The sequence below is a fragment of the Paroedura picta genome, chromosome 3 (assembly GCF_049243985.1).
Source record: "Paroedura picta isolate Pp20150507F chromosome 3, Ppicta_v3.0, whole genome shotgun sequence".
Classification (NCBI taxonomy): Eukaryota; Metazoa; Chordata; class Lepidosauria; order Squamata; family Gekkonidae; genus Paroedura; species Paroedura picta.
The window spans coordinates 94,994,648-95,022,481 of NC_135371.1; the positions used below are offsets into that span (position 1 = coordinate 94,994,648).

General features: G+C 43.4%; 1 protein-coding gene across 3 annotated transcripts in view; it reads left to right on the top strand.

Annotated features, from left to right (window-relative positions):
* SLC22A4 (solute carrier family 22 member 4) overlaps positions 1-27,834 on the top strand; it is an 88,506-nt gene that overhangs the window by 53,658 nt on the left and 7,014 nt on the right. For 2 of the 3 annotated variants that reach the window (XM_077326895.1, XM_077326896.1), the window contains exons 4-9: positions 665-836; positions 12,251-12,368; positions 18,306-18,403; positions 19,769-19,983; positions 24,061-24,243; positions 25,643-25,778. In XM_077326895.1, the coding sequence (XP_077183010.1) occupies positions 665-836; positions 12,251-12,368; positions 18,306-18,403; positions 19,769-19,983; positions 24,061-24,243; positions 25,643-25,778 (922 nt within the window). The remainder of the gene's footprint in view (positions 1-664; positions 837-12,250; positions 12,369-18,305; positions 18,404-19,768; positions 19,984-24,060; positions 24,244-25,642; positions 25,779-27,834) is intronic. The other variant, XM_077326897.1, reaches the window with a different exon arrangement.

Sequence of the window (27,834 nt, forward strand, 5' to 3'; positions counted from 1 at the left end):
CTATTTATGTACCACCTCCCTCAGACTTGCTGTCGTAGGGAGGTAAACAACAATTAAATTATAATATAACAATAAAAACAGCAATAAAATCCAAGTAATACATTTAAAATCACCTCTGTCAGCACTAGTGGTTGTTACTGAGCTTGGTGGTATATTGACCATCTGAGATGTTAACCAAGGGAGGAATAGGATGGAGGCCTGGTATTTAAATGTATAGCTTCAACCATAGGCCTGGCGGAAGAAGTCCATCTTGCAGGCCGTGCAGAACTGACCGAGTTTTGTCAGGCCTCTGATGTGCCCAAGGAGCTCATTCCACCAGGCAGGAGCCAGGACCAAGAAGGCCCTGACTCTGGTTGAGTCCAGATGTATTTCTTTGGGGCCAGTGTTCCTTGGGTGGTTGGCATTGCTAGTTCATAGTGCTCTCTGGGGCACGTCTTCAGAGAGGTGGTCCCTCAGATACGCAGGACCCTGACCACATAACGCCTTAAAGGTTAAAACCAGAACCTTGAACTGGATCCAGAATTTGAAGGATTCTCCATTTAATCTCTTGAAATACTAGGTAAATTACTGGTTTTAAAGATTGTATTTAAATGCAATAAAATATTTTGGGTAACGTTAGAAAAAAAGAGCTAAGATGCTAACCCACACTCCTTGTTTTGAACAGGCACAGAAATTCTTGGCAAATCAGTTCGTATTATATTCTCTACATTAGGAGTTTGCATATTTTTTGCAATTGGCTACATGTTGCTGCCACTATTTGCTTACTTCATCAGAGACTGGCGGATGCTGCTACTGGCTCTTACTGTACCGGGGGTATGCTGCGTTCCACTGTGGTGGTGAGTTTAACTGTAATGAAAGCTGTTCAGCTTCAGATGGTGCCGTCTGTAGCTAACAGCCTTCAACTTGCATTGTTATATTACCAGCTGGATTTTAACAGCCTATCATTGCCTCCCCTCTCCCTGAAACTCTGGTTGCTTTGAAAGTCAAACATGTTCTCTTAAATAAAGTATCTTCATCCTGACCCCCACTGTCTCTGCTGGGGTGGTTGAGTGCATCATCTGTTGGCTTTTCAGTGCTCTTGAAATTCTTCCCAGGCATATCTGATTCTTTAACTTCCAGCTATTTTACTATCTTTTTTGCTATTTCTGCTGTTGCTGGATGATCTTTTGTGCCACCTTTCCTTTTCTTAATCTTCTTCCACCCCTCCCCCCATTTGGAAACAACCATAAATCTGACCGATAAATTACTTTTAAATTGTACCATGTTGTACCATGTACCACAAAAACAAACACCTTTAATGGCATAAAGAATAACTAGACAAGGACAAAATAAAAAAATATTCCAGAGAATTATAAAGGTGTTAAATATTTTTAAATAGAAAGCTTTGTAGAGAAAGAGTGTTACAGCAGCAGTGATCTCAGGATCCTTATCCTCAAAAAGAAAACATATCAACCTCATATCAGAGTGGAAAGGTCTCCTTTATGGGGTAAGGTATAACTTCCACTTCAAAGAATGTTTAGGGCAATGAAGTAGCACATGGGCCATTGACTCAGCTTGATTGAGTTGATAGGAGCCGAATTGTTTGGCATAGCGAGTATTGTTGAACCTTCCCCTTGTCCAAGCAGTTGGTAAAATGTTTAATCGCGCTTGCATAAAGCAATACCTGAGCATTGGATTATTTAATGTGTCACCATAAAGGGCATGTGCTTTTTCTATTATAACCTTGGTCTTGCCATTCTTCCTAGAGACTTAGGATGGCACGTATTCGTCTTCCGTCTTCTTGTGCCACCCCACATTGGGAGTATGTTTGCACAGGCCAATCACAGGACATTTTCTTTCTATCCCAAAAACTTCAAACCCAGTCCTTTTTCATAGTCAACACACACACAGGATTTCTGCCATCACATTGGTGACACCCTTTCTCTCAGTTCCTTTTTTGCCACCAGAAGGATAGGACATTTTTTTAGCACACTCCATTGATTTTCGTCATCATCCTTGTGGCTGAAAGAAGACTCTTTTTTTTGTCCATTGTGCACTCCTCGGAGCATCTATTTTGTGGGAGGCAAGCCATACATCTGAGCACTCCCTGTTTGTTGTGCTCGTGATCCCTCTTCAAGGCATCCAAGGCACTGTTTAAAAAATGTGCAAAATTTGGAACCAAGATGATGCATAGCAACCAGCATGAACTCTGCTTTCTGTACTTAGGAGATGCCCAGTGTTGGAGCTTGTTCAGTTTGTCAGTGCTTTACACTATAGGCTTGGTCAGATATATAGGCTGAAAGCTGCACTGCGGGAGAAGATTTTGTCCTCCTTGGTTCCTTCCAAAAGGACTCTGAAGTTAGGCTCTGCTATCTCTAGTCCACTGCACCCAAGTCTGCTAGCTCCAGCCACTGCACCCAAGTCAAGATGTGTCCAGTCTTCTATGATTCTGCAGGCTTAACAGGGCATCATCCTGCTTCTCCTGAGCATCCCGATACTGCCTCTAGACTTCTTTACCGATTCCTTTTCAGATGTAGATGACGACCAACCTGGCATCACTGCAGGACAACTGGTACTTTTGGAATTGGGATCTCCCTTGGCAATCTGTGGGCTCTCCTCAGCATTCTTACTATATGTCGTCATCTTATTTAAATAGATGGTCTGGACATCACCCTCCAACTTTAGTGGGACATAACCCAAATACCCAGGGATATATGACACCCTCTCCTCACTGATTCTGTTCCAATCTCTGTACTATAAGCTTGAAAAAGAGTTATCTGCAGCATCTTGTTATAGTTAGGGGAGTGTTTTAAACCCATCACTCAACAATGCTATGTGTGACCCAACCCCAGTGTATCCTAGTGAATATCACTGTCTCTACAGAAAACAAATGCTAAGAATTGCAAAAGACCTTAACGTTGGTGTTTCCACTTCACATAATCATCAGAAGGACAGATTTTTGAGTCATCATTTTCAATCTTGGAAGATCTTTCTGACTTCGTGGTTCCAGCCTCCATTCAGGCCACACATAATAAAATTGAAAATTTATACTAAGTAAAACAGGACTCATATGAGTTTCTGTCTACATATCCACCACCGTCTTCATTATTAATTCATTCATTTTTCGATCAATTGATCAATTGGCTTTTAGGCCACCCCTATTCAAAAAACTCTTTAGGCTGCTTACAACAAAGCTTAAAACAGTCCAATTTTGAGCACATAAAAAAACTAGAAGTTTCCTGCTAAAATTACATTTACAATTTACTCCATAGTTGGTCCATTCAGAGAAAATTCTCTAACAAGCCAAGGCACATTGTTGGCCTCAACCAAATGTCTGGTGGAAATGTCTAATTTTGCATGTTCTTTGGAACTTTGGAAGTTCCATAAGGGCCCAAGTCTCTGTCAGCAGCTCATTCCACCAGTCTGGAGCCAGGACTGAAAAAGCCCTGACTCTAGTTGAGGCCAGGTACACCTCTTTGTGGCCAGAGATCACTAGCAGATTGAAAATTTCTGAGTGAAGAGCTCTCCAGGGGCATTTACAGAGAGGTGGTCCCTCAGATACACAGGTCTCAGATCATGTAAGGCCTTAGAGTTTAAAAATAACATCTTAAACCTGATTCAGAATTCAATCAACAGCCAGTGTTGCTGCTGAAGAAATGGGTCATTATTTATGGAAGTCATGCAGGCATGCCAACTACTAGCATTCATCCCCAGCTGACAGGGAAAGCTGCCATCTGGACACTTCGGGAAGATAGTTTTATATCTCCTCCACTCTCAGTTTTCAAGTAGCAAATTATGTGGGAAAATCATTCTCAGTACCTGGACATTACTTCATGAATCCAAGTCTTTGGTAAACGTATCCAATTTGAGGCAATTAAACTCTCAAAAGAGGAGATTAACATGGGCAGATGTGCTGCTGATGTATCAGCCATATCGATGATCTCTGCCATATTCCTCAGGAGGCACTCATGACTGCTTGCCCTCTGGAGACCCGCTGTAAAGTTGAGGATCTCTCCTTCGAGAGATCAACTCTTTTTGTAGCCCATGGATGAGTTCCTCTCCACTGTGATGAAGCAGCACCAAACATCCAGATCTCTTAGCATATTTTCCTCTCCTTCAGCCCAGAGACTACATTTTTCTCAAAGGCTTTGCTACCCCATTCTACAAGGGTCGGAGACTGTCATGTAGCCTCAATGCTCAATGCTCTTTCCAGTTGCCCCCCTTTTCAAAAAGAGAGTACAGCACAGCCAATGCCTACTGAAGTTCTGTCAGTTTGCCCCATTACAACATTATTCATTAAGTACCGTATTTGCCGGCGTATAAGATGACTGGGCGTATAAGACGACCCCCCAACATTTCCACTCAAAATATAGAGTTTGTTACATTACATTACAGTACTATGGGCCACTATGGGCAGCTATGTCTATCCCAACTGAAGTGCGCTCGGTGTATAGGACGACCCCCCACTTGGAGGCATGTTTTTCAGGGGGGAAAAGTATACGCCAGCAAATACTGTATTTTGTTCATAAAGTATTTTGTTATGATTTTTACTCAATATGCTTGTAACTCATTCCTGCACCTCATTGCCATCTTTCTTAATCTTCTACAACTAAGCATATATTAATTCTACAGAAGATATTCCCAATTTTAAGGATAGGCTAGTACAATTTACAGAGGCTTAGTGCTAGATCAGTTCTGATAGTTGAGTTTTGTCTTTGGTTCAGGAATGTTACAGGTTAGAATTGCTGTACCAACCTTTCTGCACTGCGATCAGATTTTGGTTGGGGTACCCACTGCAAAGATTTTTCAATGCAGGGCCAGTAACTTTCATGCAAAATACTCCACATATTAATGCCCTGGAACGTTGTGCATTCTGGATCATTTGGCCAGGCACACTCATTTATGCATTCCATCCCTTCCCCCTCCTAAACACGGTTAGAGGGAAGATGGTGGCTGATTGTATCTTAGTAGCTCCCTTCTGGTTCTGCAGGTGCAGACTGCATACCATTCCTTCCCATCTCAGACCTGCTTATGCATGGTCCAGTATTATACCGCAACATAGCATGGCTGTGCTTGATGGCATGGAGGATCCGTCCATAGAGTGCTCCTTCTCTCAAGGGATACATGATATCTTGCTTCAGGCCCATAAACCTTCAACCAGATATGCTTATGGCAGGAATTGTGCTTGATTTGAGTCCTGAACATCTACTAGAGATAAATGCCCTTTTACCTACTTTTAGAATTTAGTTTTAGAATATCTGTTCTTGTTAAACAAACCAGTTTAGCTAGCAGCCATTCCTGCTTTTTATGAGGAGGTGTAGAAAAGTACTGGTTTTACTTGTAAGATAGTTCCGCATTTTTTAAAGGTGGTATTTGATGTTTTCTCTCCTATACCCTGGATTGTCCTACATTGGTCATTACCTTTAGTGTTAGTCAGACTGAAGAAACCACCTTTTGAATCTCCAGTTCCTTAGCTTTACTCTTAAGGGCGGTAGTGTTCTTAGTGGCTGATACTTCAGCCAGAAGAGTCAGTGAACTGATTCAGCGTTGAGCCTCCTTTCCCCAAGATATTAAGTAAGTGGGTTGTATTACACTAGACTTCCTGCCTAAGCTAGCTTTCAAGTTCCACCTAGCACAGAAAATTGTCCTACCAGTATTTCTTCCCACTCCAAGCTCAGAAGTTGAAAAGGCCCTACATACCCTTGATGTTAGGATGGCCTTCCTTAACTATATAGATAGAAGCAAACCATTCTGTAAAAATGAAGCACTATTTGTTTGTTATTTGGGCCCTCAAAAGGGCAAAGCTACTTCAGCTCAGTCTGTGTCTGGATGGGTAATTGCTGTCATCCATCTGGAGAGCCATGATAGCTCAATGTGAAATCACATTCCACCCAAACATAGGAGCCATCTGCCACATTTCAGCAATGTGTTCTGCTGTAGGACATCTGTGAAACACTAATTTTAGATCTTTAGGCAAGGAAAGAAACAATGTGGGCAAGGCTATTCTATAGGATCTGTTTCAGTGAGAGACCTCACCTCCTCTGCTGAGTTGTTTCCTAATGATCCCAGTGTGGAGCTGCACGAGAAGACGGAAGATAAAAACAGAGTTGCACTTACCTATGACTTGTTCATAGATGTCTTCTGTGCTGATACACATTCCATCCCTCCTGGCCCACTGTGAGCTCTCACAGTGTTTATTATGCTATCAAAAGTGCCTCACAGGAACCTAGTGGGAACTGAGAGAAGGGGGTGTCTGCTGATGGAACACGTGGCATGTTGGGTGGCAATCCCATGTATGCATTGGTTCTGAAAAAGTGCGGGGTGCCCCCTCGTTGGAGTTTTTGAGTTATAAAGGAAATGTCCCACAGCCAACCTGCGCAAGTGCAATCCCAATGTGTATCTGCACGGAAGATGTTGAACAATGGAAGTAGGTAAGTGCAACTCTGTTTCCCCCCCCCCTCCTTAGGAACATTCAAGGGGGAAGTGGAAGGCAGTAAAGTAAAACTGAATTCTAGGTGTGTCAATTGTATTGTCCTAGGAGTTGATCTAGCCAAGAAAAGCCACTGAGTAGATCACTTCAGTTTCAGGGTTAGTCAACTTGGCATATGATGCTAAAATTCTTAAGATATATAAGATTAACAGTATTAGCTCACTAGGGCGTATCTCATTCCTCCTGTCATTAGTCTTTACATCAGGCAGCTAGTCATTACATCAGTCATTGTTCTGTATTAATTCTACAGAAGATGTCTACTTCAGGTGGCATAAACACCCATGAGCTTCTCACACTACTTGACAAACTTTACACTAGCTGTGCCTAACTCAGAGGGCTGCTTCTACATTTTTGTTAACTTGAAAGCCACATTACAACCTTATTCATAAAGTATTTTGTTATGATTTTTACTCAATGTGCTTGTAACTCATTCCCTGCACCCCATTGCCATCTTTCTTAATCTTCTACAACTAAGCATGCCTCTGACCTTCTCTGTTAATACAATTATTTCTTTTCCCTCTGTAGCTTTCACTTTTTCTTCTCTCTGTAGGTCCCTGAATCCCATCTCTTATCTTCCTCTCTTGTTCTGCAATTCAAAATGGACTCTTCTTAAAGAGCATCACAGATTTTTCTGAATCCATCTGTACCTTTGTAGGTCTCTGCACACCCTCATTTTTCTTTTTCCCCTTCCCACAGTTATCTTTATATCCCATCTCTCAGTTCCCTTCTCATTTTCAGCTCTTTATCAATGAGTACAGAACAGCCTCAGTCATCATATTTAAATAATTACCAGAATTCAGTGATTCCATTCTAAATGTTTTTTTCCAAATATATAAAATACATCAGTTTCAATCTATAAGACTGCAACAGGGTTGTATATTTTGAAAAGTTTATTCCCCAGAACCCGTTGCTCCCCAAAAGATGCATAATCCCTGCTAATAAAATGTTTACAGTGCAATTAAGCACAGTCATATTGTGCTGATTACTTCTAAGCCCACTGACCACCTTCCTATGTGTGAAACAGCATGCTGGACTAGAAGAACAAGAAAAAGAAGAGTTGTTTTTTGTACCCTGCTTTTCACTGCCCAAAGGAGTCTCAAAGCGGCTTACTTTCACCTTCCCTTCTGCTCCCCGCAACAGACACCGTGTGAGGTAGGTGAAGCTGAGAGAACTCTGACAGAGGACTGCTTTGTGAGACCAGCACTGTCAGGCCTGTGATTAGGCCAGGGTCACCCAGCTGGCTGCATGTGGAGGAGCGGGAAATCAAACTGAATTTGCCAGATTAGAAGCCACTGCTCTTAATCACTTCACCAAGCTGGCTCTCTCTGGTCTGATCCAACAAGACTGTTCTGTGAGAAATGTTGTTCTGGTAGAAAACTTTATGGATCACAGGCAATGAGTACAGTCTTTCCTTCTCCCAATTTCAGTCAGCATGTGAGTATTAAATGGTTTCCCTCCATCTTTAGTTAGTTATCCATAAATAACAAACCTCCATGGGCAGAAGATAGCGGGTTTTGTTTTTCTTTTTAAAACTATTCAAATAAATATGTTCCCCCAGTACATGAGTCCTGTTTTCTAATCTGTTCATCCACTTTGACTGCTAAATAAAATATTTTGATTCATCCATGATTTCAGTTGGTAGATTCCACTTTGCCAATGATGCCTCTCATGATTGTGCTGAGTTCCTGAAATTGCCCTTATGTTCTAATTATCTTCAACAAACATAAAGAAGCAGAAGATTTTAATCAATTTCCTGCTTGTTATCAGACATTGTGTCATTTGATAGGTATACTGTTGAACTTTTCATTCTGTATCTAACTCCTCCTTTCTTAATCTTTACTAGCCTTTAAAACTTTGAATAATAGAGTTCATAGATAGTCTGTGACTATATGGTTCAGCCACAAGCCAAAGAAGCACAGTTTTGTAAAGGCAAAAGCACTTATCTTCAGCAAGCAACAAATGGAGCTATGTTTCTCTTTCCCAGTACTTGAGCTAAATGGCATGAGGAGGTTTGAAGGAGACATATTGCATTAGGCTGAAATCCAACTGGTATTTCTGCTAGTTTGCTTGTCTGAGACACCAAAGATATGAAGTCAGTTTGATGATGGATAACAACAGATGATGAGTATTTAGTCGATTACAAAATGCCTACTTACTAGAGGCTATTGTATCAAAGTAGTCATTGAAAGGAGCTTTTGGTTTCAAACAAAGGTTAACATCAAGAACCTCAGGTGGGGAAGTTGATAACTTTGTAGACTTTTGACTTTATATCCACATATATAGGAAGAGAGAGCAGGACACTCTTTTCCCTTTTGATTTGGTGTTGCATGCTTTCTAACATCATTTGAACTCAAAATCTTGACTCTTATTCCTAAACTTGGCCATTTAAAGGCTTGCTAATGTGTGTGTGCATGTGTGTACAACTTTTTCATCTTCTCTTAAATAACTTTACTTTGGATTTCTATGGCAATTCTTTTAAAAGTTAATACAATTTTAAACAAATTCACATTAATTTCCTTTGTGCTGGTTATATGGTGAAAAGAATCTTGTTTGATATTTTAAAAGCCTGCACACTTCTCCTTAAAAAGCCTGTGAACTTGTCCTTAACTCTGAGTAAAATTAGATGATCTGAAATGTGAATTATATTCTGTCAGAAATCAGACAGTTCCCCATTTCTTTTCACATAGATCTAGCTCTGTAAAATCAAATGGCTTTCATTTCATCATTAAAATATATTTTTGTCACTTTACTATATTACCAGTAAAATGCCTTGCTTTTACTATTGTAATTTCCCCCCTGTTGAATTAACTAAACAAATACCTGGGGCATGATTTTTTCCATGTGAGTGCAGTGCCTATTGTGCAGTGCCTATTAGGATTCTTATTCCCAGTCCTATTTACGAGTTTTGATTTTGGATTTGCATGAACAAATGCTTAGACGTGGAACAATTCTTACAGGACATAACAAACATGTTTTCCCCTTCTACAACACCTTGGTGTATGCACAGTATTCCAAGCCGTTAAAAAGAATAAGAGGGCTTCAACGTCCATCCCTCCTTTGTTTTCTTTGCCTGAGGAGAGATAGATCTTACTATTTTTCTCTTGCAGCAGAAATTTATTATCCTTGGATTGCAATCCTATGAATATATAACCCATGTGTAAGCACCATTGTTATCAGTGGGACTTGTTCCCGAATAAAGCTGCACAGCATGTTGAGTTTAATATTTCAATATTTATTTTAAAATAATTACCAGTGTTTTTTATTTTACAGTAAACCTGATTAGGGATAATTTTAGGTGAAAAGTGGCATTAAAACTGAATAAATAAATACAAGGAAGGAAAAATAGTTCCTTTAAATTTCTGTAGGAAATTTTGCAGTGACAGTCAAACCTTGTGAGAAACAGATTTTCTTTATGGTCACAGGAAATACTTCTTACTATTTTTAGAGACATTTGCAGAGATTGAGCAAGATATTACAGTGCGTTTCCCAGTGCTATTAATTCTTCACTGTAAAGAAGCAACACTAGCTTTCTGCTACTGTTCCCTGGCCAGTTAATTTTCCCAAGTAAGGGGAAAACCCTGCCTTTGTCCAGATGCCCCGCATTTGCCACAGTCCTACCACAGAGGAGAAGAGTGAACAGAGCTGATAGAGTAGAGCTTGTGGTTGTTGATGCACCATGACTAGGGCTGTGATCACCACAAGTGGATGTGTCTCCCTTTGTGCCATCGCTAAAATTGTTACGCCCAATCCTGTGAATCTGGGACTCCTAGAGCTAGGATTTAGAGTTGGTAATTTCCACAATATTTTGTAACGAGTGTCTGCCATACCTGCTTTGAACAGTGTGTATTCTTGATATCTGTTGGATAGAAATGTATTGTTTTATATATTTTAAAAAATCGTATAACTGAGTAGACATGTAAGATTTTTGGAAAAGGTCTATTAGCAGAAGACACAGCCAACACCAACAGGACAGGTCCTGATAGGTTCCCCCCTCCCCAGAAAACCAAAAACTACATCCTATCAAGAGACATGCAATTTTTAAAATGCTAATAAAGGACAAGATATATGTACTTGGATTAATCCCAAAAATAGGGCTTGAGTAATTAATCAGCCATGGATTCTGAATATGGAACACTCATGTCCACAAGATGGCACTGGTGATAAGTCTCACAATCCCTTTCAGTTGTGACAGCTTTTCAGAGATTTGGAAGGCAGTATTATAGAAACTGGAGTAGATCTTTGGGGTCCTGCGTGGCCCTTACTGGGGATGGTTTTGAAGGTTTTCATAGGACAAATCATAGGTGATACCCTGGGGGAGTCAAAATAAACCTATTTTTGCTGCAAAGTATAAACTGTACTACTGAACCCATGCTCGTACATAAATTCACTCTCTTGTTAGACTGTTTCTGAAACATTTTTTGCACACTTGTTAAATGTTTTTAAATCATACTGTTTTAGAATGTGAAAGGAAGCATGTTCATATTGACATGTAGGTTCCTGGAGCTCCTTCTTGCACCCCATTTACACATTGTCATGCTAATAATGTTGGATGAGAGCCAGAGGTATTGTATGCCGCTGTTGTGAACATAAGCATCCTTGCTTAGAATGACATTCCAGTGAAATGAACATTACTAATTTTTTTAAGCTTGGGCTTTGGTTCTGCTTTTTAATATAGTCACCTAAAGCCGTAGTGTATTCTGCATTCTATTATCAGTCAAACTTTTTAATGATTTTTAACTCAGCATTAAAATATCAAGCCAGGAGTGTAGGTAACTTTTATCTTTGATATACTTAAATTATAAATCAAAATAAGAAAATTGTGTGCAGCCCCCCCCCTTTCCTCTACTTTTTAATTAGGTGAGGTAATCAGTATAGAAAATGCTATCAAGTTGCAACCAACTTCTGGAGACTCCTAGTGGAGTTTTCAAAGCAAGAGATGTTCAGAGATGATTTTCCATTGCCTGACTTTGACCGATTATGCACGGGACAGAAAGTCCGGCCTGGCGGCAATGGGGCAGCGGGGCCAATCCCCGATTATGCATGATGTCCCCGCCATCCCGGTCACTGTCCAGCTGTGGCCTGACTCAGGGCCTTGGGTGGCCCGCAGTAAGGGAACGCAGATACTTCTGTGTTCCTGGTGTTGCCGAGGTCACCATCCACAGCCCTGCCAGGCCAGCCCTATGAATAATGGAAGAGCCGGGCCTTTGGGCCCAATTCCTCCCCTCAACCTGCAGTGTCCCTGCAAGGTCACCAAACGTCCCAGACGGCTTTGCAGTGCTGTGGAGCCGAGCAGGACAGTCTCCCACCCCTGTGATGGAGGGGTAGCAGCATGCCACTCCCCCGCCATAGTGTGGTGGAGTCCCCATGCCCCCTGCTGCCACCATGCAGTGCATTGGGCTCTTCCAGCCCCAGCATTGTGTGTGTGCACACAACATTGGGGCAGTCCACTTGCGCCGGGGGATTCCATCCCCCATGCATGCTCGGGAAGCGGCGGGGCATACTTCCCCGCCACAAGGAATCAGCAGCGGCCTGGCACAGCTGCTGCCATGCATAATCAGTCTTTGTGTCACAACCCTGGACTTCCTCGTTGGTCTCCCATCCAAATACCCCGTTTAGCCTAGGCTATCCAGGTCAGGGCTCAGGGGATCATGCACAATATTAAAGTCAAACATTAAAATGCTACATGAGACTCCAGCTAAGGAATCAATCTGATAGTGGAAACGTTAATCTGCCACAACTGTTATGAAAATGCTAGCGTTAACTGTTTGGAACTTCTTATAGGATCATTCCTGAATCTCCCCGGTGGCTGATCTCTCAAGGAAGATTCCAAGAAGCAGATAGGATTATTCGAAAGGCTGCAAAAATGAATGGCATTCCAGTTCCAGAAACATTTGTAGAGGTAAATGTACTATAACTTAATATTTTGAAATCTTTTTCTGTTTATTGCATTTGTACGAATACTTAGAATAAAACAATATAACAAGCAGTATAAAACTAAATGTTTCACAGTGTAAACTGCATTCCCCAGCATGGTACCCACAGGTGCCGTGGTGCCCACTGACATGTTTCCTTGCCCCCATCAAAAGTTCTTAGAAAGTAGGTTGAGTGATTCTCCAACAAGACTTTTAGTTGAAAGGTAGTTCTCACTGGCATCACTATATAAATTGTCTCTTCAGGGGGCAGCTACAGTCCAGGGTTCTGTAGGAATTAAAGGAAGCTGGTTTCTTCCTTAGCAGTTACCTTCCCCTAGGTTCCCCTTCCCCATCCTTGGTGCCCCTTCTGTCCACTGCACCTTGCTGAGGCAAAAGCCCCCCAGTGCAGTGCTCCTTCCAGGTGCTGGTGCCCTGAAGAAGGAAGAAATACCTAGAAAGAAACCCCATGCAGTAGGAGAGCTCTTTTCTGATGTCATTGGCACAATTGACCACCTCTCAAAATTCCAGAGGTGCCTGTGGGCTCAAAAAGGTTGAGGAACCCTTCAGTAAGTGCTTGGAGGTACAACTGGCTCTGATTCTCTGTCTCCTTATCAGTATTTAGCATTTTAACTCTTCTATTCCTGCTTCTATGTTATCCTGCCCCCCCCCCACCTTTAGACAGGGGGCGTTGGAGTCACTGGAGCATGCCCTCTGTAGATGCTCATTTTATGCATCCATTCTAGAATTATATTGCCGTTGTTCAAGGCGGCATCTGGCATTTATGAACAAAAAAAATAAAGTTTCTCTTATGAAAAGGGAATAGCACTGTATGTAAACAGACACATACGTTTTGCTCAACAGCCATACGCCTACAGAAATTATATATGGAAACAAATAAATACTAATTTCTGTAGTATTTCTTTATCTGACAGAGGATTAGGAATTTAATAATTTTAAAATGTTTTCTATTACATAGTTTGTATTTGTCTTATCTAAGAATGACTGACATTATGCTATCTAATAAATTCAAATTCATTCTACTCTACTCCCAAGGAACAAAGGGTGATGTATACAGTTATTCTTCTCTCCGTTTTATTTATTTGTTTGCTTGTTAAATTTATTGGACATCTCTCTCTGACAATAGTCCTGAGACAGCTAACAACATTTAAAATCCTGTACATAAAAGAATTTTAAACCATTTACAATTAAAACTAAGTTCCTATTTAAAAGAATGCTCCGATACTGCTCCACTAGGGCTCTATATAATCCTGGTTCAGTGCTTGTATTCCAGGTTCAGATGGAGGGCAGGTGGAGAGGAGAGGGGGAAGCCATTCCAATGTCACTATGTGCTAGCATTGGCCTCAACCATATGTCTGGTGGAAGAGTGCCATTTTATGGGCCATTCAGAATTTTGATAGCTCCAGTAGGGTCCAGATCTCCTGGCAGTTCATTCCATCAGGCTGAGGCCAGTCATGCTTGTTTGTGGCTGGGGACCACCAAAAGGTTGGAATGTGAAGACCACAGTGCTCTCAGGGGATGTACTTGGAGAGGTGCTTCCCTCAGCTACACAGGGCCTAGACCACATCTATCTTCTATAAACAATAAAATACAAAGGACGACTCATCCATTACCTGATTGGCCCTCCATGGTGTCACTTGGATTTTCTGCCCCGGCTACCTCCTCCTCCTCCTTCCTCTGGGTGGAAAAGCCCACCACTCTACTGGCCCATCTCCCAAAGGTAAGCCAGCCGAACAGGGTGGCTGGGAGGGAGGGAAAGGCTGGGTCCCCTGAAATTGGGCAGACCAAAAGTGGCCTCTCCAGGTGGGCCCCGTCTTACTGACAGGCGGCCATTTCCTGACCTCCTGCCTCCAGGATCTCAGGTTGGCGGGTGTGCAGCCCAGAGGCCTTTCCCTCCCTCCCAGCCACCCTGTAAGGCAGAGATAGCACTTCTTCACTTCTATACATTTCTTTGGCATGTAGTGCTGATTGTCTGCTAGGGGAAAGTGCTTTTTAGGTTGGTGAATCCATTTTTGGGGATTCACCAACTTGCGCTTTAAAATAGCAGATTTAGCATGAAGTTTGCTCTCCGGACACGGGAGGGTGGTGACGTCATGCACAGTGCCCAAAATATAGTGTCTTATGGGAGAAAGTATCACACTAAATTTATGGCATGCATTTTTTCCAATTCTATTTTCCTCCCAGTCTTATCCAATAGGCAAATGTAAACATACAAATCTCATAATCTGACCCATGTCTGGGAGTTACACCCCAGTCTTCCCCTTTAGTGGGAACTCTCAGAGCTTCACCTCCTACATTTAGGGTCACCACCGATGGTGGGTGGCAATAAGAATCCTTTTCTGGGAAAGGATTGGTCAGTGTTGATGGTATTCTTATGGAACGAGAGTTTGGATTTCTGTAATAAAAAAATTTCAGCTCTGGAAATAGAGGTTTTTGAGAACTTCAGTCAATATTGAATGGCTGCTAGGTTGCACCATTGACTGCAGTTGAAGTTTTTGGCTGCTCAAATGTTGTACACAGTCCAAAGCCCACTTCACCAATTGCAGTGGTTCTCTCCAACTCTCCTGTTCACACTCACCCCTGTATTGCTCCCAGGTCACCGTTCACGTCTACAGTCTTCCAGCCTGTCAGTTTGCTCTCATCCTCAGTGTCTTACTGTAGCTGGGGGTCCAGATGAAGGTAGGCTCCAAATGACTGGGTAATGGTGATTCTTGAGCACCTTCCAGCGTGCTCCTCCAGCAGGGTCCAAGCCACTTACAAAAATCAGTTGCTCAATCTCCTGAGCTGGTCAGCCGAGTCAGCACCAGGCCCAACCATAGTATCCCTGGAGGCCAATCTCACTGCCTGCAGGGCACAGGTCAAAGTAGAACAGATGAATCCGTGGTGGGAATATTGGTGTTCCAAAATTGGTGTTCCTCTGTCAGCCACATAATGCTGGGGGGCTGTGCCACTTAACTGACCCACAGTCTGTTGGTGGTAACTATCCCTGATAATCTTTGAGAGACAAAGGTTGGGATTTAATTCTCTTAGCAGGTACGGCCTTCATGATAGCCTGGGCCTGGACTGCAGCTGGGGCTGCTCCAAGTCTTGGCAGGAATTGCAGCTTCCTGCAAGCAAGGCTGGGGACCCAGAGTGGCTTCTCTTCCTCTCTGTAGCCTCAATCAGTTTGTTGTTGGCAGGTTGATGGAGTTGATAATAACTGTAAGACACCCATACTGCCATTCTGAATATTAACCATTTGGTGCTGGTAGTTGAATTGTTATGGTTTTTTTTAATTAAGTGAATTATTTTCAAAGTGAGTTAAAAATGTAAAGCCTAAGAGTGATTCTCTTACAATTTCCACACAAGGAATTTTTCACATCACAGCCCCATAATGTTGTTGACTTACTGAGTCCTCTCCAAGTGACATCGACAACATTCAGAGGCTGTTTCACAATGCGGCCATTTTTAAAGCATGATGTGGTAAATCCAGGAAACTGGATTTACCACTCTGTAGTGCACGAGCAAGAGGTGAGTAAGTGGTGAGCAAACAGGGATAAAAACATGGAGGGGGAGATGAGCTATAGTATCATGAGCCCTGTCTGCTTGCTGACCATTTCCTTCCATCTTTATCTCCAGTCATCCTAAGTAAACACCACCGCCATGGCCATCTCACCACCCAAGCTGCCAAACACGTGACCTTTCCGCTCCTCTTCTCTCTACACCCCACTGGTCCGTCCGCCTGCCACTCAGTCTTCCCCACTCACATTTGCCTCTTCCTCCACGAGCACTTCGGAAGAGTGTGTGCCTCCTCCTCCTCCTCCTCCCCACTCCCCCACACGCACCCATGCTTCCCCACGAGGCCTCAGTGCTGCTGCTGTTGCTGCCGCTGCTGCTACCACTGCCTCCCCCACACACACATGCTTCCCCGCGAGGTGTGTGTGTGCTTGCGAGGGTGGCAGCAGTGGCAAGGCCTCGCACAGATCCATGTATGTGCGCAGGGGAGGCAGTAGCGGTGAGGTTTTGCAAGGAAGTGTATGTGCATGTGCGGGGGGGGGGAGGCTGTGGCCACGCTTCAGAAGTGCTGGTGGAGGAAGAGGCCAGCACAAGTGGGGAAGGCTGAGTGGCAGGTGGACGGACCAGTGGGGTGGGGGCAGGGAGAAGAGGAGCGGAAGGGATGCGGGTTTGGCAGCTTGGGGGCAAGACTAGTTACTTAGGATGTCTGGAGATAAAAATGCCAGTTGAACTACTGCAGGGGTGTTGGGGGTTTTTTTGGGGGGGGGTTCCTTTGTCTTGCATCGCAATGCATATTCATTGCGACACATAGGTGCTTGGGGGAACTTTGGAGGCACCCAAACCTCTGATTGGTTGCCTCCATTGATTGACAGGCTGAGGAGCGGTGACTAAAAGAGCGTGCTGCTCTCGCTAGTGCCTTTTTCACCACCAGTGAGAAGGGGGAAACATGAGATGCCATGGCAGAGTGTGGAAGGGAGAAATGGCTGAATATATTACAATGCAATTAAGGGTAGGAGACATCACGAGAGTTTGCCCCAGATGCAAAAATGGTTTCTGTTTCAGTTGTACTGGTCACCACCTTTTTGGAGATCACACTCATGACAATCCTATAAAATAGGCTAAACTGTGAGATAATGGGGTATTTTTGTAGAGGAAAAGGTACTTTTTAGGATGCATTGTAAATTGTTCCCTATCAGTTCCTAAGTTCTCAAGGTTTAAGCAATGCCTTTCTGATCACCTAAGCCATTTCACACTGTACTCATAGAAGGCCATAATTCTGCACTGTTATCTAATAAATTTGGGGTTTTGCTTGGATTTTATACTTTCTCCTTGCATTCCTCTTCACAATGAAGGTAGCCCCCCTTGCAAACTGCGTTCCTCGTTGACCATGCATGCTTCAGATGCTTGAAAGACAAGGATGCTCAGTACCAGAGAATTGCTTCTGCAACAGTTGAAGAGGAGCTCAAGCAGAAGGCAGGCATAGGATCCAAGCATTTGAGTGCCAGACACACATCCCTAGAATGGAGAGTGATCTAGCACTGGGATTCCCAGTCAGGGGTCCGGGGACCCCCAGGGGTCCACAGGAGCTCTGGAGGTGGTCCGCAGCATTTCCTCTCTTGTTGTAATAGACTCAGCCACAAGCTAGGAAACTGGCTGCTTCCATTGTTCTCCCTTCCAAGTGTGAGTGAGTTCTCTTGTGGTTTATGTGCCTGGGAGGGGGTGGAGCCTGCATGCCAACTCCCACCTTCTGTCTCTCCCTCCTATCCTCCTGTTAATGACAGTGGTGATGTTACTAATGGAGACATGTGACTTCTGGAGGCGTGGCCAGCTGACATCACTTCCGGGGCTTCTCACAGCCTGAAAAATTATTTCAGGGGCTCCTCTATGGTCAAAAGGTTGAAAAAGGCTGCTCTAGCATATAAGAGATAGCCAAGGATCAATGTATTTACATGGGCTTATGACTGAAATAGATTGTGTTTTGTATTGAGACCTGGCGCAATACTGGATACTTTTACTCAGCATTCTTATAATGCTTTTCCTGTGGCAATACTGTCTATTAAATGAAGAATGGCCGCTAGGTCCTTTTTCCTATTCAGTTAACTTTAAGCCTAGCTGAATCTGACTCTAAATGTGGGCTGGTTTTCTAACAAGGGAAGTAAAACTTGGACAAACAATTGGATTTTGAACTGTGTTCTAACTTTCTGTGTAGCATTACTAAAAGAAGTTCCAAAGCTGGACAATTCTAGCTGTTTGCTCATTTTATACTGGCTTGTGAATAACTTCAAGCTCATTTGAACCATACTATGTAACTTTATTGAACTGACACCTTGATTCTAAGGTGTTCTTTTTTTTAAGCATCTAGGAATTTTACCTAACTTGTTTTGTAATTTCGTTTCCTTTCCCCCTCATAGATGCAGAATTTCAATGCCAAGCAGGAACAGGCCATAGTTCTGGACTTATTCAGAACTCAAAACATTGCAGTGATTACTGTCATGTCTCTTCTTTTGTGGTAAGTGCATACTCCTAAAACACACGAGGGACAAGTGAATGTCCACTTAAATAACTCTTATAGATGGCAGGAAAATATCACTTCTTTTTTTGGGAAGGCATGTTTATTAGACCCCAATGGGACATTCGGATTCATGTGTGAACTGAATTGCTCAGATACTCACCCAACTATATGTCCAGACACGGCCTTGCCTTATCTGAACTCACCAGGGGGGAAAAAACCCTTTCCCCAGGTGTGGAGACCAAGTCCTCATGGCATCTAATTCACCAAGCCTGCAACAGGGTCCAGTGAGCCAGGCTTCAGCAGGCTAGGCCAGACAAGGAACAGAGTCAGCAGGGGCCCAAGGGAGAGCAAGCAGCACAGTGACAGAACCAAGAAGGATGCCTGAAATCAAGAAGCTAGAAAGTCTTGCAGCTGAGCATGATCCCTGGAGGTAATCAGCAGCAGCAGGCAGGGAAAAGACACTAACTCCACCCAAATGCCACTTAGGGGCCAAGCTCATCCCTGGCAAAGAGCTGAGCAGTACAAGGGCAGGAACTGTGAAAACCCATGAGATGGCCAGAGGCAGGAGCCAGTAGGGAAACAAGCAGGGAGTGGAGCTGGGAAGTGAGAAAGGGACCAAAGAGGAGTAGTATGGCATGGTTAGAGGGGGGAATGTTGGCTGAGAGGCTTGTGCTGCACAACATAGTCTCCATACTGGGTCAGGAGAGAACTTGTTTGCTGCTCTTGTGGGAATATGTTTTTGATCAGTTTCTAAGTAGAAGGCTTCTCAGCAACATTTCTGTTTCTGACCCTGTTGTCTTTAAAACAGTTTTGTTCCAAGACACTTAGATAAAAAAGGTTGGTACAGTCCTCTTGCAAATATTTGACTAATTTAAATGGCCATGTGGAAATCCAAGAACTTTTAATAATTTGAAGCCCTTGTCTTTAATGATGAATCATAAAATCCATGGTACAGCATGGAAGATATCAATAAATGTGAATGATCAGGAGCTTCAGATGATGCCATGTAATACACCATTCTTATTGTTGATGATGTCACCATTGTCATCTCTATAACTAACCAGCAATTCTTCATGTCAGTTACAACAAACTATAGTTGACTACAATACACTCTGGGTGTCTGTTCTGGCCAGAAAAGGCAGTTATTTGCTTTAGTAAAAGTTTGCTGCATAGCCTGTGGGTGAAAGCAGTTTTAGCACACAAAAATTGCCAGGCAGAGGTAGACTAGAAAATATTTCAGTTATTTTTGAGTTTCTGAAATTTAGAAATCAGACTTTATTCCTATATGTTTACTTGCTAAATATACATATATTGAAGTCTGCATTACTATTTTCTGCTTTTTCCTTTATTTTCCTTGTTCAGGATGTTCACATCAATTGGCTATTTTGGTCTGTCACTCAACACCTCCAATCTACATGGAAATGCCTACCTCAATTGCTTCTTGTCCGCTGTAATTGAAGTTCCAGCCTATGTGATTGCCTGGCTTCTCCTTCGGACCCTTCCACGACGTTATTCAATATCTGGCACGCTGTTCTTAGGAGGAGGTGTCATTTTATTCATCCAACTGGTACCTCCAGGTATTTTTACTTTATTTATTTATTACATTTATATACCACCCTTCCCTGGAGCTCAGGGCGCTTTACATGAAACATAGAAGAACAATACATCAAACTCAATAATTGTCGGGTAGAAAAAATAATAATGGCAACAGTATTAACAAAGAGAATAACATTTTAACAGAATAACAGTCAGACAGACCCATGGTTCAGGTGCATGGATTAATGAAGGTGCATGGATTCATGGGAGGGAGGTTCGGGGACCCAGCGGGTGTTGTTCATTCCAGTTGACCTCAACCAAGTGCCTGGGAGAACAGCTCCCTTTTCCAGGCCCTGCAAAATTGTTTTAGTTTCATTAGGGCCCTGATCTCCTCTGGGAGCTCATTCCACCAGGTGGGGGCCAGGACAGAGCAGGTTCTGGCCTGGGTTGATGTCAAGTGGGCTTCCTTGGAGCTTCCTTGGGGCCATTGATCACTAGACTGTTGAAGGTGGCAGAACAGAAAGCTCTTTGAGGGGTGTAGGTAGAGAGGCGGTCCCTGACCGTGTGGACGCAAACCGTGTATGGCCTTGAAGGTGACTACCAGAACCTCAAGCCTGATCCAGAATTTGACTGGTAACCAGTGCAGTTGTTGGAGGATGGGCTGAATGTGGAACCTCCATAGTGTTGTTGTGAGGACTATGGCCGCTACATTCTGGACCAGCAAATGCACTTCGTCACATGGACCCTTCCTGTCCAGGCATAGGATCTCCATCTTTGAAGGACTGAGCTTCAGATGACTCTGCTTGAGCCACCACTGCTTCCAGGCAGCTGGCTAATGCTTCTGGGGGAGAGTCAGGGCAGTCATCCATCAGAAGGAAGACCTGGGTGTCATCTGCATATTGATGAAATCCCAGCCCGAACTTCTATACTAGTTGGGCAAGAGGGCACATGAAGATGTTAAATAGGATTGGAGATAGGACCCTGTGGGACTCCACATGTAAGTTGGCAGCAGCTTGAGGATCTCTCTCCTTTTGCTACCCTCTGCCTGCAACCTTGGAGGAAGGAGATTAACCATTGAAGTGCAATCCCCCTTATTCCAGCATCGGTGACACAACGAACTAGAAAATTATGGTTGCTGTGTCAAACACTGCTGACAGATGTACTACTACAAGCAACACTGACCCACCTCCATCCAATTGGCAACAGAGGTCATCCATCATGGTGACTAGTGCTGTTTTCGCCCCATGGCCAGGCATGAGTTTAGGACTGAAGCTTCTTCCAGGAATGCTGATATTTGGTCTGTGACAGCCCTTTGCACCATTTTCCCAAGAAACACTAGATGTGAGGCAGGTCGATAGTTGTCAGGCCCTCATGGGTCCCACAATGTTTTTTTCAGTAGCAGGCATACCACCGCCTCTTTTAGCGCTTCCAGGAATTCTCCAGTTTAAAGGGAGAGGTTGATTATCTCCCAGAGGGGGCCCCTTATTCTTATATCAGGTGTTTTTAGCTGCCACAATGGGCAGGGTTCTAGTGGGCATGTGGTTGGTCTCGCTGTTGCTAGCATGCTATCCATTTCAATCAGTGTGAGTCATCTGAAGTTATTCAGTGTTCTCTCCAGAGATGGCCAAGGGGCCTCTAGTTCACTTTCTGTATCTAAGGTTGGAGGGAGGTCACGGCGGAGTGTTGAGATTTTGCTACAAAATGACTCGCAAATGCTTCACAGCTGATATCTAATTGATTATTATTTTGGTGCCCTTCTTCCAGGACAGTTAGAGACTGAACTGTCTTAAACAACTGTGCTAGGTGTGAGTTCGCAGGCATGATGGAAGTCAAATAAAAGTTATGTTTTACTAACTTCACTACCATCTCATAGGCTTTCATCTGCAATCTATAAAATGTTCTCAAAGCTTCACTGCAAGTCTTCCTCCAAACTTGCTCTAGTTGTCTCATTTCCTATTTCTTGCCATGAAGCTCCTCGGTGTACCAGGGGGCCTGCTTGAGATGGGGGTGGAGAGAACATAGGAGGACTATCACATCAATGGCAGCTGGCATTCTGTCATGCCAGTCACTGACCAAACCATTTAGAGAAGTGCCAGGAGGTACTGGGTCCCACAAAGCATTCAGGAATCCAATCAGATCCATAGGTTTCCCAATTGAGGAGGGGGTGGTAGCCTTAGCTAAGCATTCAAGGCATAGTGATCTGACCATGGCACGGCATTTGCTGTGACCAGATTCACATTGAAACCCACACCAAAAATAAGAGCCAGGGTGTGGTCTGCCTGATTGGTAGGGCCAACTACAAACTGCAAGAGCCCTGACACCAGGTCCAACCTATTTCTAGAGGACGGCATCTCAGCATGGATGTTAAAGCCCTCCCAGATACAGTAGTCTGGGGAACTGTAGTGTCTGGGCTGCTACCACCTCCAGGCAAGGAATCTGGAGGTGCACTGGGTACATGGTATACCAGCCAGATGGCCACAGTCTCTGTTGAGTCGCACCTGAGGCCAACACATTCAGTACCTGGGATTGACAGTGCAGGAAGTGCCCTGAAGGAGAAATCCTCTTGGATTAGGATTGCCACCCCTCCTCCCTGCCTGCTGTCCGAGATTGATGGAGGACAAAGAACCCGGCAGGGTATGAAGTTTGCCAGCATTGTACATATATTAGTGGGTGTCACAGGTGTACAAAGACTCCAGTAAAGTATTGGGTTTTGGAAGAGACAAGCTTGAGCCAAGAAAGTGAGAGCCAGCATCCCCAAATCCATCATGAGAACACCTCCACTATTTTAGACAGAGGGCCTGTGGTTCAGTGAAAGAGCTTTTACTTTGCATGCAGAAGGTCCTAGGTTCAATCTCCAGCATTTCCAGCTAACAGGACCAGGTGGCATGTGATGTGAATACTTGTCTGAGACTCTGGAATTCATTGTGCCCTGAATAGACAGTACTGACCTTGATGGGCCAATGGCCTGATTCAGTAGAAGAGCTTTGTGTGTTTATATTTCCTGTTTACAATAGCTGCAGGGGTTTAATCCTGATCGGGACCCATGAAGAGTTGCTCCTGTCTTCCCCACCCACCCATAGCAGTTTTGTTTTCAAGAGCCCAAACTCCCAGCATTTGGGCTCTTGAAGATGATGTATAGGCTGGGGAAACAGGCAGTCCTTTTCTCCCACCACTCTGCTTATAAGAATGTGGCTCCTATTGTATTTGTAAATAGAAAGAATTTCATCCATAAAATGATAGTTACATCCCAGTGTTGGATTTGGGGATGCCATCACATCTAGCTTTACTCTAAGACAGTGGTCTGCAACCTTTTTAAGACCGCAGACTGGTGGGGGGGGGGCGATCCGGCGGCCATGCATGTGCGGCAGGTCCATGCACACATGCGCAGGGAGTGCCGCGCATGTGCATCTGCACCATGTGCAGATGCAAATGTGCATGCACTGCAGTTTCAAGCATGCGCGGAAGTGCTGTGCATGCATGTTTGCAGCCGTGCGTTTGCGGCTGCGCATGGCGCAAGTGCGCATGCACAGACCTGCTGCGCATGCACGTTTGCGCCAGCGGCTGCTCTTTCCTCTCCCCCACTCCTGCAAAAAGAAGCTTGCCGGGCCAGAAGCTAATCGGCCGCTTTGGCAGCCGATTTGCTTATGGTTTATGAGGTTTCTCACTGCGGGGGGGGGCAGGGAGAGGGAGCCACGGCCTTCACGGCCTGGCACCGGGACACGGCCCGGTGGTTGGAGACCACTGCTCTAAGAGTTCCTTTTAGTCCTTTATCATCTTGGTTTCATGGCTTGCTTACTGATTCAGGCAAACCTCCCCCTCCCCACCCCCAGCATTTTAGCTTTGTCAACAGCAAAGCTTCCTAAATCCTCACAGCATGAAAATAAAAGTTCTCTCTCCCAGAATTTACTGGGCCAGGGTCATGCATTCTTAGCGTTTTCAGTTATCTACCCTCTCTATTGTACCTGAAGCACAGTCTCAGATCTGTATCTAAATCATTTGAATGTGTATTCCACAAATAAAACAAAAATAAGATAAAACCAAGTAAAATAAAAGGAGGAAAGGGTGCAAAGGAGCCTAATGAAAAGAGCAGTGTCCTTACAATTCCTGTTTTTCCTCAGATCTTCACCTCCTATCTGTTATCCTGGCAATGCTGGGGAAATTTGGGATCACATCTGCCTTCTCCATGCTTTATGTCTACACTGCAGAACTCTACCCCACTATAGTAAGGAACATGGCCGTGGGTGCAACTTCAATGTCCTCCCGAGTGGGCAGCATCATTGCTCCTTACTTTGTTTACCTTGGTAGGAAATGTCCTATAACTTGTTTTCTACTACAAAGGTGTTTTACATGAAGGTATAGGAACCTGAAAGGTCAAGCTGCAACAGAATATGTATTAAACATTAAATTCAAACATTTATTTCAGTATATTTATTTCAATGAAAAAAACTTTTAATTGTGAATTGCTGAATTTTTTTGTTGATGTCATAGCAAAAAGGTTTTTTTCATTAGTAGGTTTCTTGCTTTTGTAAGTTCTTGCTAGCAGCCTCAAAGAGGAACGTCTTTCAGATCAGAATACCTTTATTGGTGAGGAACTTCTTTTGGCCTCTTCTTTCAGCAGCCTTTCCTCACTCCCCAAGTTGCACCCACACAGCCAGGCAGCCAATTTACTTCAAGGGCATCTTACAGCAGATAGGATTTAAACTTTTTTCCCCCAGTCACTTTTTCACTACATTCTATGAGACACATGAGAATACATTCAGACTTCAAGAAGGTGTGTATATGCATATAAAAGGTTTTTACTGGGAGCGTTCTTTGGATTTTTATAATTAATTAACCTTATATATTTTAAAACAATTGTAGGATGGCACTTTGAAGAATAAATATTCTAATTGGGGGGCTCCAAGAGATATATTTGGATAACTTTTATTAGTGTGGGAGCCCTTTCATTCATGTGAGTATTCATCACCCAAATATTCATACACAGACCAATAAATATATAAAAACAGTTAATAGATTTGTATTGCATAACAGTGCTCTTCATAATATATTTTATCTATTTCAGATTGTTTACTACTGTATAGTCCCTATTATTACATCACATGAGTGCATTTAAATATTAGACCACTGAACACGACCCAAGAGGGACTGAAACATGTGTGGTTTTCTGATTTCTTGTTATTTATCCATTTGTCAAAATGTTTTGGATTTGTGCAGTAGTGTGTGATATATGTTGATGTTTTAAAATTTTATATGTGCACATGTATTGAAATAAATCTTTGCATTTTAATATTTAATATATATTCTGCTGCCACTCAACCTTTCAGGTTCCTAGCTTGTGTATACAAGTTGGATTGCTTTGTTCCCTCTTGTTGTTTCATTACATGAAAGTATGCCAAAGGTTATCGAAATAAGGTTATTTTACACACCTGTAGCTATTGTTTGCATGATTCATATGTGAGTTGTATCCTTAAGCCAGTTTTTTATTCCCTGTGGTGCAGTCTTCTCACAAAGTAATAAAAAAACACAAACAATGGCATCTTATTTCATTTATGTAGAAAGTTTGTATGCTGTCTCTGCAGACCAGCTAAAGGAGGCTTTCAACAATAAAACAAAGCCAGACAATAGAGGACAGTATATAGACTTGATATATTAATTGTGCCTCAGATTTCCTTACACTTGCCCATCTTATGTGTTTGCCAGGTGCCTATGACAGATTTCTCCCTTACATCCTTATGGGCAGCCTGACAGTGCTGATAGGGATTCTCACTCTCTTCCTCCCAGAAAGTTATGGGAATCCTCTGCCAGAAACATTTCAAGAGATGCTGCGAGTTAAGGGGTAAGCATATTTTACAAGTATCTCCCCACAGTTACTATATTCTCAAACCTTTGAAGCATGGGCCCCAAAGTTGTGGCCTTTTTAACCCCAACAATGTGTTTGTTATTTGTTTCCCTGTCCCTTGCCCTCCCTCTTTTGCTCTAGATCCACAAGCTGATGAAATTTGGGTTAAGAAAAAATGTAAAATATACATGTTTTTTAATAAATTAAAACATCATCGAGCTAACCAAGACCCCTTTGTACAATAAATCATGCAGGACGTCGTTTATGAGTTTCATAAAAACACCAGGTGCCCTGCTTAGCCTGAACAGCTTAACGAGGTACTTGAACTGTCCCAGGAGAGTGTTGAAGGTTGTAACATGCTCATGCCCATGCTTTATTTGCACCCTGTAGTACACCCCGCAGGTCCAGCTTAGTAAAAATCCTACCCAATCCCAACTATCCCAAGAGGTCTTTTATCAGGAGTAGGGGATAGACGTTCAATGTGGAAATGGCATTAAACACCTGGTAGTCTGTACACAGCTGCAACATCCAATCCTTTTTTGCAAACATTACCAGCACCACTATGCTGGACATGACTGGTCATATGAACTCCCAGGTTAGGTTCTTGTCCAAGAACTTCCATGGTTCCCCCATCTCTTGCAAGCTCATGAAATAGATGTTTGCATGTTCAAAGCTGACTCACTGATTGACCACTCTTCAATACAGCTATCACAAGCAGCCCCATGGTATAAAACAATTTAAAAAGACCATTCTAGAGCATCATATTTAGTAAACATAACAACACATAATCTTGGAATGGCCCTAACATCTTTGCGGTTTGAAATGATGCCATCAGCCATGCTCTCTGGGCGATATCTCCGAATACCCACAGCCCAACGCCTGTGCATATGTGGAAATCCATCTGTGGAAGACCTGCCCCACTATGTTTTGGCTTGTCCCCTGTACTCTGAACCCAAGGGCAAATTCCTTGCCAAGTTACTACCAAACTCTCACCCTATTTCTGATTTTAACAAAGTCACCTATCTGTTATCAGATGTCGACCCATATATCTCATATAGGGTGGCACTTTTTGCTCTGGCTGCCAGGAAGATTCGAGCTAATGCATTTTTACAGGAGCCTCCACCTTGATACACCATTTTATCCCTTTTATTGTAACTTAGTTGTCCATGTTTACATTTTTAGGTACACAATATTGGAGAAATATTGTTTTATTTATTTATATTTGTGCCATATTGTTTTAATTGTGTTTTGTAATTGCCTTTGGCTACATACAATAAATGTTATCGTATCGTATCGCAAATAGATGTTTGCCCTTGTCAGGGGCTCCCCTGATTTCGATTTGATTGCACAGTCGGTTTTGCGATGAGGGGGGAGTTTATCACATTCCCATTCTTCAAACACCTCTCCCAAGTCCCTGTAGTCCTTTGGCAGGGCATTCCACTCCCCCTTCTCAGGCCTACTCATTCAGCCCAGGGCAAGATGGGGGCCATTTGATGTGTAGCTAACCCCCTTTGGAGAACTGGCCATCCATCTGCGCAAAGTGGATGGGTCTCTTCAATTCCTCCAGACCCACTCCCAGGGTCCAATCACTTCTGGATTAATCATAGTCTGGGTGCAGCCATAGTCCTCACTCCCTTCTCCAGATTAGAGTCACAGGCACAAAGGGGAGGGGTATGCGACTCACCATTCTTGTGTCCCTGGCTCAGACCTCTGGCTGGGCTGTCTCACAGGTTGTCTGTCTCACAGGCCTCTGCTTACTTATCGTCGGAGTCCTTGGACGACAGAGTGCTCAAGTAACAGGTGCTCAAGTAACAGGGTTAGGAGCACCCACCTGATTTATGAGGAGCCTTCGGTCCTCTGGGGGAGACCAGCTTCTTGGTGGTAGTAGGGGTACCCATGGTGGGTGACTTCACCCACTTCTCGGAGGGGCAGTTGGCCAGGATTTGCTCGGCATCTCCGCATCCAAGATGCAGACCCTTCTCCTAGCATCGGGGATTGCAGTGTGCCAGGTTCAGTTTTCCAACCTGCACTGATAAGCTTCCCTGCCACTTCT